The 14,496-nt window shown below is 45.1% G+C and overlaps 1 protein-coding gene across 4 annotated transcripts in view; it reads right to left on the minus strand.

The window, feature by feature from the left end:
* ralgapa2 (Ral GTPase activating protein catalytic subunit alpha 2) overlaps positions 1–14,496 on the minus strand; it is a 93,647-nt gene that overhangs the window by 25,279 nt on the left and 53,872 nt on the right. For all 4 annotated transcript variants that reach the window (XM_030718483.1, XM_030718479.1, XM_030718482.1 and 1 more), the window contains 7 exons: positions 13,643–13,820; positions 11,435–12,266; positions 10,739–10,810; positions 9,814–9,937; positions 9,566–9,721; positions 6,675–6,833; positions 4,554–4,681 (listed from right to left, as the gene is read on the minus strand). In XM_030718483.1, coding sequence (XP_030574343.1) covers positions 4,554–4,681; positions 6,675–6,833; positions 9,566–9,721; positions 9,814–9,937; positions 10,739–10,810; positions 11,435–12,266; positions 13,643–13,820 — 1,649 coding nt within the window. The remainder of the gene's footprint in view (positions 1–4,553; positions 4,682–6,674; positions 6,834–9,565; positions 9,722–9,813; positions 9,938–10,738; positions 10,811–11,434; positions 12,267–13,642; positions 13,821–14,496) is intronic.

The raw sequence follows: 14,496 nt of genomic DNA on the forward strand, positions 1-14,496 counted from the left end.
AGGCTGGGTGGCAAGAGGAGGAGGAGGAGGAACTAATGTGTGCTGAGGGGCGCAGGAAAAAAAAAATGAGTAATGCTATGAGTCATTCTGCATTAGCAGCAGGGAGAGGGAGACAGGGAGAAGGGGGAGCAGATGAGAGGGGGTGAGGGGAGAGAATACTTTTGCATGTTGTATGAAGCTAGACGCCATATGCCATGCGAGCTGGGCTGCCTCCTGAGTCAGGGCTCTTGGTTTGACAGGCCTGTGCTTGCCCCCTCCACACCCCCAAAGCTACACCCCTTCTTCCCTAACCAACACCCTCCTCCTCTAGGTCTTCTAGGCTCCAGCAATGGGCTTGGCAATTGCTTTGGTCGTGCATGGACTGTGCTCTGTGTGTGTGTGTGTGTGTGTGTGTGAGTGTATTAGAGGGGGGGACTCAGTGATCTGAACACATCGGACATTGTCGTGAGTCCCGGCAGGAACAGCTGGTCAGCTGGAGAGAGGGGAGTGGGAGGGAGCAGGGATAAGAGATGGGAGGCAGTGCGCTACACTGATAATGGGATTAGGTTAAAACATTCAGTTGGGGAGAGCCCCCTCCTCTCTTTGTAGCCCCCTGAAATAATGTGTAAACTCTCAACCACCCTATCAAAGCCAATGCCAGCCTCTGCCCAAACTACCCCTGCCAACTCCAAGCAGGGACACTTTAACTCAGAACTAGCCCCTCGCCCAACCCCCAACTACCTACTCATCCAAAAGTGGCCAAATGCCTCCAACTAAAGGGCTTGCATCCAGTAATAACAGTACACTTACAATCACTTATCATGAATCATGCAACAAGTCGAGCCGTCTAACTCCCGCTACAAATGTTACTGTATATTACAAATTACTTTTAGCTGGGCAGCCCTGTTTCCAGTGAACAGGAAGTTGGCTGTACTCACATCAGCTCAGCCCATTACATGAATCCAGCTTATAATGACTAGCTTGGCGTCTCACTGTGCCCAGTCAAGCACTGTGTTCCATAGTGATGTAGACTGCTGAGTATTATCCATGAGTCTGCCAACAGTTATGGCACAACAGCTGGCAAATTAGACCTATCAACGATGCTAAATAATTCATATGAGACAACACTAACATGGCAGATCCTATTCATGACACCCCATCATGCATACAGGCGCACTTTCATCTCCGCTAGGTGAAGAATCTTACAGTATACAAAAGAACATGCTGTTGTGAGACAAAGACGTGATGAGACTGGGACAATAACTTGCTCAGAAGGGGTGTGAGAATGTGTCACGGTCAATGCAGCGACTGTACTAATTATGATGGTGTCTGGGGATGCAGCAACAGCACACAAAAGGAGTGCATACAGAATATCATATCCATTATGTTTTCAGCATGGATCCGTTGAGATGATGTAAATCATGCTTCGGCCAGTGGAGCTGGGAGACTGCAGATATGCTCACATGAGCCTGTGAGGGAACATGACAGAGTTAAGCAGCTTTTTGGGTTCCACTGAAAGGATCAAGCCTTCCTCTCTTCTTTCTGCTACTGCACGCACACACACACGCACACACTACCTAAAAGCCTGGCTCGCATGACTGGCGATGGGCAGAAACAGATTATGGTTATTGATCGCTGCCTGGAGATGGATCTGTGTGTGTGTGTGTGTTTACTTGTGTGTCAGAGCAAAGGATGGGGACTAAGGGCAGTGTGCAAAAGCTATTGATTCTGTCCAGTAGGAAGGCTATGCCTCTGAATCAAGGTCAGCTTCTCATTGTCTCACCTATTACTAACTTGCCATCGCCCCAATACACACGCGCAGTTTTTAGCTTTAACAAAACCTCCATCACAAAGACTGACGGACGGCACATCAAACTCAAGTGCTTGTTGAAGAGTGGAATGGATCCCACCTTCTGGATGAAGACATTATTCTATACTGACAATATGAAGGATTTTCTCATACAGTAAATGGCACCAGACAGCAAGCCAATGCAGCGGTGGGCTCGGTCTGTGTGTCACTAAATGTCCCCCCCCCCCCCCAAGCTTATGTTACATCTTTCGGGGAGGGGGGGGGGGGTACGCTCTCTTAACACCTACATTCCAGGGAAGCCGGTAAAAACAAATGTGGTTTAATTCAAAGTTGTTTCAGACGGAACATTTTGTGGTCCTAAGTATTTGAAATGCAGCTGTGAAGGGCCAACAACACACTTAGAACACAAAGCCAGAGCAGCTGCATTTCCTACCGGGCATGTAAATAATAAATGATACATTATGAGTTGTCTGTGAGAGGCTTGTGATATGATGCCTAAGAGGCCAAGGTTGTGTCCTGGCAGAAGAAAATGACAAATCATAAATGGCACGGAGAGAATGCATATGCAACAAAATCGCACAGAAAGAAAACGAACGAGAGCCAAAGCCACGACCGGAGAAAGACAAAGCTACACAGAGGTAGTATCCTTTTGAAAAAACACTCCTGTAGCCCATCTGTGTGTGTTTTCAGAAAACGTTGCTAGTGGTCATTTTTCAATATCAAATCCTATTAGCTTGAGAGATTCTGTGAGCGTTGCGGCAGACTGCTGGAGTCCTCTAGATCCCTGTGACGGAGCGAGAGAGGGGGCTGCAGAGCCATACTGGCCTTTTATCTGGACACACGGGGGTTATATAGCTTCTCTTTGAAGAAATATTCAACTAATTACCTTGGAGAGTGGCCGCACAGGCAGAGAGCAGGCTGTGAATTGTAAAGGCATTGTGAAGGGGTAAACTAAGGATGAGGATTTTCATCTTGTACAAAAACCCCCCACATCCTGGGGAAAAAAAAAAAAAAAAAAAAAAAGTTTCAGGTCATTGTTCCAACCTGTTAAAGATAAAGGACTGCAATATCCTGAGAAGATGGAAGAACTGAAACGACTGGAGAGGGAAAAATGCTAAAGTATAACAGCGAAAACCAATGTCAAAATCAAAGCATCTAAAAGAGTAACTCCACCTGGCAACCGAGACGGTTTCATTTAGGATTCAAACCACTGCAGGATGTTGCATCACGCAGGATATTTGGCGCTCTGACGCTCTTAAAATATCAACTCTTGAGTTATCACTTTTCATACGACACCAAACATTCATTAGTTTTTAGTTTTGCCTCTGTGCTCACGAGCTCTTTGGCTAGGCAGACATGCAGCTACTCGTTTTGGCCGTGCGCTCTGCCTGGCACTTCCATTCATCTCCTCTGGTGGAGTGTGCGAGGCCTGGCAGCCTATCAGTGCCAGAACTCCAGAGGCACCGCTTATCTCCTCTCATAGATCATGCCTTTGTGCTGAGCTGCTTCTCTGCTAAGGAATGCCAGGTGAGGCTTTAGCGTCCCAGTACGGGCCTGTTACTGAAGACCCACCCACCACCACCACTCTCCAAAAACCGTCCCCCGCCCCTTCAGCTTCCCCAGTCCCTGAGGCTTCCAGAGCCAGGCAGGTTTGTGGATGGCCCCCTCTGGCACTGAGAATCACACTGGGCTAATTCACTTGGCGTCGGGTAACAGACATCTGTCACTCAGGATACCCCCAGGGACCCTCAGACAAGGCCTGATATTTTTTTTTTTTTGGGGGGGGGGGGGGGGGGGGGGGGGGGGGGTGTGATGCACTGTGAAATGCATACAGACAGACATACTTACACACACCCTACACAGCGAGCGGTGCAGTATAATTAAGGACCAAAAGCCTTTGTTGTGAATGAGTATCGCACATTGAGTTTGAACACAAGTTCTGAAACACGCATAAATCTTCAAATTTAAGTCTTCATCCAATTTAAAGCTCCTTGGGAGAGGTTTCTATGGCAACCGGCAGAGGGGCAGCGTGGTTCTGGTGAGGCGGTGCCGTACACACCGTCCGAGGAGGCGCGGGACGTTAGGGGAGATCAGGTTTCCCCCTCCAGGGGCCATCCCAACTCTGCCCCCATCTCACCACCACCACCCCCCAGCTCTGTGCTGCTGGTATTCACATGCTAATTCATCTCCACTGGTAATTACACTCTCTTTAAACCAACTGACAACTACAGCTGGAGTCAGGCTCTTAACGGCACACAGTTGGATGGATGCATGTAGGGATGAGAGCTGTGTGTGTGTGTGTGCGTGCGCGCACACTTGCATGCATTTGTTGATGATGCTTTTATTTTGGCTCTTCTCGTCCACCATAAAACGGTAGTGATAGATGATGACACATTATCTGTTCTCCTACCCAAAACAGCCCCACAACCTCCCATGTTGCTCCAGGCTGTGAAACAGCCCCGGCCTAATAGTTGTATGTAAATCAGGTAGCTCATAAAGATCAGTGTCTGCACTCAGCTGTGTACTTTGGCTAACATGAAAAGCACACCACATGTCCCAGTGAATTCACTGAAATGCAGTGGCTTGTCACGCTGGAAATTTAAGCTCAGTGGTGTTTTATTTACATCTAATGTAGTCATAGAAAAATTTCTGAATCTGTGCTAATACACTGAACAATCTCAGCTGTCTGAGTAACTCCACTCCAGAGGAGCTGTACCTGAATGGGAGGCCAAATAAAGCAGAAGCCTTGAGGAATAAAGGATACAAGCTCTGGTAGAGAGTCAGCCGGGACTTGACAGCTCTGCTGGCATTGATACAGGTAGCTCGTACTAAGCTTGGCAGCAGCGTCCCAGTGACGATGGCGCCATTAAATAGAGGCCCAAAGAAGGGAACCTGAGGAAGAAAAAAAAAAAGAAATGAGAAAAGTAGACAATAAAACACACAGATGCAAATTAGAGTCAGGATCCTGTTACTGCATATGTAAGTCTTTAAGAGAGGTTAATTAAAAATCTTTTTGTTCTTTTAACAGATCCTCCATCTGCTCAGAGGAAGGGTTCAAGCTGAAATTGGATTTTGACTAACTCTGCATGACAACTGCACATATCTTATGCGAATCAATGTTAGGCAAATGAAATTAAAATGACAATCAATACTATACAATGTCATCATATTGAGCTATTTAATACAAAAGGGCAGAATGAATTTTAAGAATAGTGCGAGTGTGTGTGGGTATACACACACTGGAGGGGGACCCTTAATCACTGAAGCTCAATAACCATTGACCTGGAAGTTGATGTGAATGTCAAAGTCTTTCCAAAAGGCCCTGCTGTCTTCAACTTGGCAGTTGACCAGTCAAATGAAACAATAAAATATTTTAAAGAGCAATGATACAAACCAATCAGGACTCTGTGCAGGCCAGTCAAGTTCTTCCACACCAAACTGGCTCATCCATGTCTTTATGGAGCTGCTTTGTGCACTGGTGTGCAGTCATGTTGGAACAGGAAGGGGCCATCCCCAAACTGTTCCCACAGAGTTGGGAGCATCAAATTGTCCCAAATGTCTTGGTATCTGTAGGTCTGTAGTGATTGACTCTGCAGAAAGTTGGTGACCTCTGTGCACTATGACCCTCAGCATCCTCTGACCCCGTTCTGTGATTTTACATGGCCTACCACTTAGTTATAATCTCACTAACAGCTGACTGTGGAATATTTAGTAGTGACTGGACTTGTTGCACAGGTATCATCCTATCACGGTACCACGCTGGAACTCACTGAGCTCCTGAGAGCGACCCATTCTTTCACTGATGTTTGTAGAAGCAGTCTGCATGCCTAGGTGCTGGTTTATACACCTGTGGAAGTGACTGGAACACCTGGATTCAGTGATCTGGGTGGTGAGTGAACACTTTTGGCTATACGATGTATTTTATAAGTTTAAGTGATGATCTTTAACCATCGTAGTATTTCAACTTAATTCCTACTCATGCATCATAGTTCCCTGAGAGAAATGCTGAAATGAAAACTCCCGACACAAACGGTGTTTTGCTGTTTTCAGATTCCACCTGGGATCAGCTCCAGGCCCTCCACGAACACAGGCAGATAGCACTGAAGGGATGTATGGATCGAAGTGTTCTGCTATATGCTACTTATCTACTAGTGTAGGTTTCTTGAATTATGAAATTCAAAAAAGATGAAATCGGGTCCTCTGAGGCTGTTGGGCTGATCTAATTCTCAGTTATTGCTCTCAGTTAACTTACTAGAAACACAGAACTAAACATAACAGTGCTTTAACAGTGAGAAATTAAAACACCAAGTATTTTATACTATGGATTTTAATGTTCACATAGAAAGAAGTAGTGTGGATGTATCTGAACATCTGAATCCATCTTGGATGAAGTAATTTCAGGAGGCCACACATCGAGTGCAGCACTATGGAGTAAACAAGATGAAAGCTAGCCAACAAAGGGCAGTAACCATCTCTGAGAGCACATACCCACAGTGTGGGTAATAATGCACTGCTGGAGCTGAGAGACCTGAGAGCCGTCAGACAGAAACCACAACAAGGGGAAGAACCTATGAAATTCAGAGCAAAGTCTGAACAGAATGGAAGGACAGGAGTCTATTTATCTAATGAACGGAGACAGGAAATTAATGCAGTGCCATGCTGTATGCTGACTTGTTGCAGTAGGAAAAGCACAGGTCGAATTAACAATGGCTCACTTTGTTTAGGTGCCCTTAATACACGACAGTGAACCTGCAGGCATGAAAGCAGGACCTCCACTAAATCATTATTCCACCTGTGATTTTTCTCCTCTAAAATTCTAAATATCTGCAATATTATAATAATAATAATAATAATAATAATAATAATAATAATAATGAGCGCAAACCTGCGGTTTCTTCATGATCTGGATGAAATACATGTGGTTCTTCATTGGGTAGATGACTATCAGCACATCTCCAAAGTCAGTCGGGATGATGCCGCGCCGGTAGTCCCTGGTGTGCTCAGACCACACTATGTGCACCTCATCATTTCCCAGGTGACGCAGCTGCCAAACAAACAAAATTAGTCTAATCAACAGCTTAGCAAGCGCATGTAATTTTCACTGCTTTGTGGATGATGACAGGAACACAGATTTAGAGGAACTAGGGCTTCTCACTGGCTTTTATCCAGTCTGCACTTAAACCCCACATCACCTCCAGAAGATTGAGCAGGTTTTAAAGATTTGTGGAAGAGGACGCCTGATAAATATTATATTCTAGTGCATCTTAGGAGTAGAGGTTTCCTGTGCAGCAGGTGACCGTTTACAGCCAAATCTCAAACTTTGCATGAAAACAATGGCCTTAATTGTGGCCTGGCTCTGGTTTAGTCTCTTTTTATAGCTTTTTCATTACAAATTCAAATAGCAAACATAAAATGGACAAAATTGAGCATTTTAAAACCAAATAATTCAAATCCAATTAACCTACCCCATCAGAGGTTAAATTGCTTCCCATTTCCACTCTGTTCACAACCATAAATGAAACTGGGCAGGACAAGAAGATTTGCTTAAATGACAGGAAATTGACTGATGCTAGTTTGAAAAGCGGCAAGCTGTTTACCTTTTTTTTCTCAAAGTAAAATAGATGGAAACAACATTACATTCTCTGACAAGTGTAGATCGTTTATTAGCTGCTGGTCCAGTGATGTTGAATCAAGCAGTCCTTACATTTTCCAGAGTATCATGGACACTGAAAAGTGAGCCTCTACTCAGAAGAAAACATCTGCCAATGTACTGTTGGCCTAATGAGCCATTAAGAAACATGCCCTCGCCACCAAAAATGCAATTAGCACATTCTATTATAAGCCCTTAATTATGGTAATACGCTAATCTTAAACAAATCCACGGCATGCTGATTACTGGAGCTCGCCAGTTCAGTCTGTCTGTCCAAGGATCAGCAGGTACCAGCCAGGTCAGTCACTGGGACAATTTCAGAGAAAATGTTGAATATGCATTTGCTGCAGACGATCAACAGTGGGATGTTAATTTGGGTTAAGATATTAGCATTTGGATTAGCTGAATGACAAGTTTAATAAGGATACTTATGCTCTAGTCAGTCATCTTCTGCACCAATCCATTTATCCCCTTGTTAATCACATCCAAATGTTTGAGACTTCTTTAATAAAATGTGATTCAAGTCAAAGGCTCTTGTCCAATTAGCCCATTTTGACCTTCCACCCAGCCAGTGGGGTTCACACACATGGAAAGAGCCAACCAAAGGGCCCAGAGGACAGAGAATCCTAATGAAAACAACCTGCAGCAACATGGTTAAGATGTAGCGCCCGAGGGTAACTGGGATGGCTCAGGCACCCGTCCATCTCCCTCTCTTTCACACACACGCACACACACACACACACACACACACACACACACACACACACACACACACACACACACACACACACGGCCTGACCCTCACCCTGCAGGTCATTTCTATAAATGCATTACTGAAGCCAGCTGCTACTGCTGCAGCCTGCAGTGCCTTAAAATCCACAATTGGATTGAGGAATTCATGGTTTTCCCCTCTTTTCTTTTGGATTTAGCCCCCCCCCGCCCTTCCATCAGCTTCAAACAGGCAATCTACTCAGCAAGAGCTACCCCATCCATCTCTCCCCTACAGTATGCCTCTATGGTTACAGCAAGTAAAGTGGGTGACTGCTGGACTAAAAGTGTTATTTTTAAATTGACAGAGAAACATCATACTTAGACACAGACAAAGCCTGTTTCTCATGCCAATTTTTTCATACCACTTTCTCTTCTCTTTACTCTCCCATCTTTTTCTGAAACATCCGAGCGTGCAGCCAGCCTGCCAATTTCTCTTGGACCTGTGGCTGGTGTAGAGATCTGTGGAAGGTGAGCGGGAGCAATTACAGAAGTTCCTGTTGAAAGTGAATGGGAGCGGAGCTGCAGGACACTTTGCTTTGGGGATGGCCACCCCTCCAGCGCCACACTCTGGACAAACCAAGACAAAATCTTTCCTCAGACTAATTTTTGTGGCCACTAAACACAGGTCCAGGATGGGTTTGGAATGAGTAGGCGATTATTTGTGAAATGGAGAGGGGGATGTCTGTTGAGGGCTAGAGTGTGGTTGGATATGAGGAGAGCCTGATGAATTTCCCTCCTCAGCAGGGTCCTGTATGAGAAGATTGGCAGCACGGGCAGGGGCCTTGCGGCTCATTTCTTTCTGCTAACTGCTACTGCTGCACTACAGCTCAGAATCCCACTGCAGAACCAAATCGATCGCTCCTGTGGCGGCAGCAGGAATTGGATAAAAGGATCCTGCCGGCATCCGGCCGGCGCCTGCCCTAGCAGGGAGAGCTAATGGCTGAATCCGGGCCCTGGTCACAGCACACAGGGAGGGGGGCAGGGGCTAGCAGAATCATAGTCATTACCGCAGCAGCACATGCCCTCTCTTCACTCACGCGCCTGCGATTCTCTACTCCTCAGGCCTTCCTGGCCAGGGTCACTAATCAATGCCCACACTCTGGAGTCACACCTCCTGATCACAGCTTAACACAGAGCTGAAGGCTGCAACAACATACTGCTCTGGGCAGGCATGGCTGTGTAGCCATTTCACTGCAGTACATTCTCCTTTTTCTAACACACTTAGAACTTAAGGTGTGCAAGTAATTCAATATAGGACCGATGATCCAGATGTGGGAATAATCGATATGTATCAAAACAGGTTTTTTTTTGTTTTATTTTTTTTTAAGAGTATAAACACAAACTGAACTTTTTACCTTTTTGGTGAGGCAGTCATCAGAATTCGATGGCATACGTGTTGAGACGTGAAATACGACTTCCACAGTGGAGGTAGCATAATAAGGAGCTGTTAGACCAGTGCTGCCATTCCTCTGGAGTCCACCCATAAAGCCACAGTGTGTGGCCAGGTCCACCTGAAATATACAAGTTACTCTGCTCTGAGTGCAGCTGTACAACTGTGTGCAACTATGAATAGAAAGATTTGATTTAAATGTGTGGTTCGCACCTCCCATCCCAGCCCAGACACAAAGTCTTCATAGGCCTGGCTTCCTGCACTGTTAGACAAAATGGAGCACTTGTCTTCTTGGCCTTCTCCGATGTAGAACACGGCAATCTTGTGCGTCTCTCGACTACGGGACAAAAAACAGCATCCAACATTAAAAGAAGAAAAACTACACTGCAGCCAATTTAACAAGTGGAAGACAAAAGCCTTTCACTACCTGAGCCACTCTGGATGAACCGCTCGGACTACGCCTTGTTAATCAAGGTAAATTGGGTAATTAAGTTGTTGAATAAAATCTCAAGAACAGAATGAGAATAAAAAAAAAAAAAAAAAAAAACTGTTTATCTGCAAAACTCATCTGCCATCTCTTCACCAGCTTTAACATGATTTAGAAAAAAAAAAAAAAAAGAATGGCAGCAAAGCCCCCCCCCCCCACCACTTTCCCTGTTGCCATGGCAGTACATTGTGCTGGGGTACATTTAGGGCACTTTGCATGCTTCTGCACAGGTTGTTATTGCCCAACCAAGTCTAGCCATTTGGGAGAAAAAGGTCCGCTCCTGAGGGCACTCTTTAATAAGCTCCTGTCATTAGCAATGTGTAGAGTGCTTATTGATTGGACTACGAGAGACACGGTAAGAACAGGACAGCAAAAGTAATCGAGAGAGACTTCCAGGGCTGTGCTCAGCAGGAGTTGGCATAGATTAGGAAATTTATGGAGGAGGGAGCATATCCTCCCGTCATGAAAAACTGTAGCGCTTATAGGACCTCTGAGGAGTTAAATTTATTCATGTAGAAGCAGATTTGTGAGTGAGCTGCAGTGACGATGAGCAAAAATACTAAATACAGACAGTACTGCGTGTACATGCATCCCACACAAATCTATTTTTAGAGCACACACGATGACACAAAACTCCCGAGTGAACTTTACCACTGCCTCGAGTCCAAGTTCTTCAGTTCCCGTAAGAGTTTAGAGTTTTTCTTCAGCAAATGGAAGCTTTTCCTGTTGAACAGAAGCAGTCGAGATTAGATCAGAAATGATACTTTTAATCTAAAAACAAACATTACCATCAGTGGCTTAAATTATGACCAAAAAAAAAAAAAAGTGTTAAATCAAAGTTTTGTTTTGCAGATTTGATAACCCCCCCCAAAAAAAAGAAAAAAAAAAGGCACAGGTGTAAGCCTCCATCTCCTCTTGTTGTATACATGTTACACCATCACCATTAAGAGGTGTAAGCTTTTAATTTACGGGGTAGCACAGCAAAGATGAGGCTCTGCAAGGTAGACCTTAGTGAAAACAGCTGGGCACTTTTATCCTGTGGAGAGGGGATTAAGACGCTGCGGACTCCAATGTGCCTTTAAAAATCACTCTCCCTCTCTTTGAGTAACAAGCCAACAGCTGAGTTACTTTGAAGATGAAGAAACCGACTGGGTGTCAGACTTAATGATGTGTCTTGTTCTTTGCCTCTGATTGGCTGCATTTAATGTATTGTTTTTAGACTACATGATGAAGAACCACTTTTATAGGTAACAGATCCCTGAATTCATATAATCCCACTTTCTTCCATTTGTTTCAGTAAAGACCAGACTAACAAATTTAAATTTCATCCATTTCTGTCTGTAATACCTGCGATCCCAAGAGTTCATGCCAAGATCATTAAGCAGCAGCCGGCAGAAGTAAAAAGGAGCTTTTGGTTCCTGGTGGGATGGTTCCCTCTGGCAGGCAGCCTGAAAGCTTACATCAGCCTCCCACCTTCTCACTTGCTCGTCCTCCTGCTGAGCCTGACGATGAATGGCTTCCAGGATGGCGTTCTCTTGCTCGAGGTTCATGCCATGGGGCGACAGGGCCGGCTGGTTAAGCTTAAGTCGTGGCTGGGGAAGACATTCTGGGCTGCTGTGTCCGAGGTCCTCCAAAAGCTTATCGAGAACGTCAAACTCATCGTCCTCACAAGAGTTAGAGAGGCAATCTGAGATGGAGCAATGACTTTTGTGTGGTGCTGTTACTGGAGAGGGGGGTGGGTTCCTGCTGGGGTTGACTGTCGTGGTTGCAGAAAGGGAAGGGTCAACGGGTTTAAAAGCCCCCACATCTAAGTCTTCATTCGTGGTGCAGTAGAGGATTGCACCATCCCACGAGTATTTGCCCGAGATGTCGCGGACAATGACGCGCACTTGAGAGGAAGTGTGAAGAGGCTGTCCAACAGTGGGCGTCTCAGCGGGGATCTGTAGGTAGGACACCAGCGTGCTGTCGTTGAAGACAAAAAGCTGCAGGTTGGGGCTTTTAAAGACCTCAGAGGACAGCTCCGATGACTCCACGTACAGGTTGTCGTGATTTTCGCTCACTAGGCTGTGGAGAAGGGCGGGCCCACCGCTCAGCGGATGATGGCCCAAATGGTTCACCAGGTGTGTCATGACCATCCGCGCCGTCAGTGGTATCAGCTCCATGATTCGCCGACGCGTTTCTGGTGGGAGAATAAGGGTTGGAGTATAGAAACACTGTGACCATCTCTGATGAAAAATTCAAGTACAAAAGTAAAACACATGATCAATAGTAAAAATTACCAATGGGTGTAGAACAGAGTTGCTCACAGGGCAACCTTTTATAATATGTTCAATGTAGCTCCACGTTTGTGTGTCGACATGCTACCCTCTTCATTAGCTCTTTTTGCACAAAACCAAATCTGATTCATGATTACTATTAGGGCTACTTTATTCATTTCTCACAATAGCTTAGCCAGCAAACCTCTAAGTAGGTAACATCTAATCATATGAGACAACTTTGAAAAGCCCATTGAGTCTTCTTACAATGGATAAGCATTGAGACTGGCCAAGTGCTAATGAGAACCACCATCTTTGCAGACTGCTGAATAGAATCGTACTTTGCAGATTGCATTTATGTAAATGTACAGGTTTTTCTCCCAAGTGAAAGGCATGCCGTGCTTTATCCTGCAGTGATGTGGGAAAAACAACAAGATGCACTCTTGCATTGTGACAGTGCTATCAATACCATCATCCCCCATCAAAGTGGAGAAAGCTCTTTAGAAAGCAGGCCAAGCTGCATTAGAGATGCACTGGCCCTTTGATGTGACTTGATCAATATGAGGTTGAGGGCATGAATATAACTAGGCCGGCACTCTTTGGTTTGCCCTTTTGATAGTGTTTTGTTATTTCAACCAAGACTGTGCAGCTGTGCACAAAAAAGAAAAAAAAAAAAAAAAGGAGAAAGAGAAAGCAGAGGTGTGATGAAATTTTCCAGACAAAATCTTCTGTTTGGATTTCTTACGTTGTTTCAGCAAACGTTCGCACTGTGTATTTGGGCTTCGAGGACTTTTTAGAAGTTGAGGACACGAGGAAAAGAGGAATATATTGCCTAATGGAATCACAAGGTCACAAAAAAAGAGATTTTTTTAAAAATCTAAACCCCATAATGGGTCTTCTCTTAGGGCTGAGTACTAATGTGAACATTCCATTCCCTGTGATGCTTGATTTCCCTTTCATACTTTTAATAAGATATTGACATTTAATGGAGAGCCTCCAAATGGATGGCCTACTTAGAGTTTGCTTTTACCTGTAACCTGTTTTGGATGATTTTTTTTGTGGGGGTGGGAGGGTGGGGTAGAGTGTTCGGCTCCATATTCTAGGAACTATAGTATAGAGCTGAAAGCAGCATGTCAAAGCATGAATACATCAGCTGGAAGCAACAAGCAGGTGCTGGTTTTTAACCCTTCTACACAGCTCTCTGTACATGCCAACACATACTAAACAACAAACACTAAATCACCTTTTTATGCAGTGCAATCAAAACACATTCAGATGCACCCCTGTCATGTGTCCTTACCTTCAGCTACAGTGAGTAAGTTGCCAAAGTCTGTGGTGGTTGTCTGTGAGGGGGGTGGCTCAAAGCTCTTAACCTGACCCAGCATGAGGTCATAGTCACTGGGCAAGTCTGACAGAGTGAGGAGATAGTGGCTCTGCTGGGTGTGCAGGTTGGAGCCGGCCACGCAGCAGTGCAGCACCTGAGGACCCAGAGCAAAGCAGTAAAAATATAATTTAATCATTATGTTAAGATGAAGCATGCATGGGCAGTTTTTCTGCAGTACTGTGATGACCAACTTCAACAGCAATCTGTAAAGACCCCTTTTTTTTGGTATGATGTTTTCTGGCAGGAAAATACACAGGACTGTCTGATGGGAACGGACATGCTGCAGGTCCATTTACATCATAAGGCAAAAAGGGGAGAGAGGGAGAAAAGGGAAGAAAAGGGGGTCTTTATAGCCACTAATCCATTTCTTCTGTGATGTGTGAGTGTATCGATCTACATAACAGATGGCAGAGCATCCGTTGGCGGTGCTAGATAAGGCGCACTGGGGCAGTTGATTACAGCCACTGAACAGGTTTACACTGTTTGATTTAATTAAGACTTTATCCTTGTGCTCAGCTCCCACCACAAACACACATGCTCGGCCACATATACATGTCTGAGTACACACACCTGTTTAATGCATTATCTGAGCAGAGGTAAGGGTTATACATTTGAGGGGGTAAAACATATTCCTAATGTATGTAGAGGAGGGTGCCCCTTATTCAGTGGAGCAACTTGGGTAAAGCCATGCAAAGGCTAATCCCTTTGCACGGCTCACACTTGGCTGAGAGACGCTGGCTCTGCCATGTGAAACTGTATTGTGTGGGGCA

This window comes from Archocentrus centrarchus, chromosome 22 (genome assembly GCF_007364275.1).
Source record: "Archocentrus centrarchus isolate MPI-CPG fArcCen1 chromosome 22, fArcCen1, whole genome shotgun sequence".
NCBI classification, from domain to species: Eukaryota; Metazoa; Chordata; class Actinopteri; order Cichliformes; family Cichlidae; genus Archocentrus; species Archocentrus centrarchus.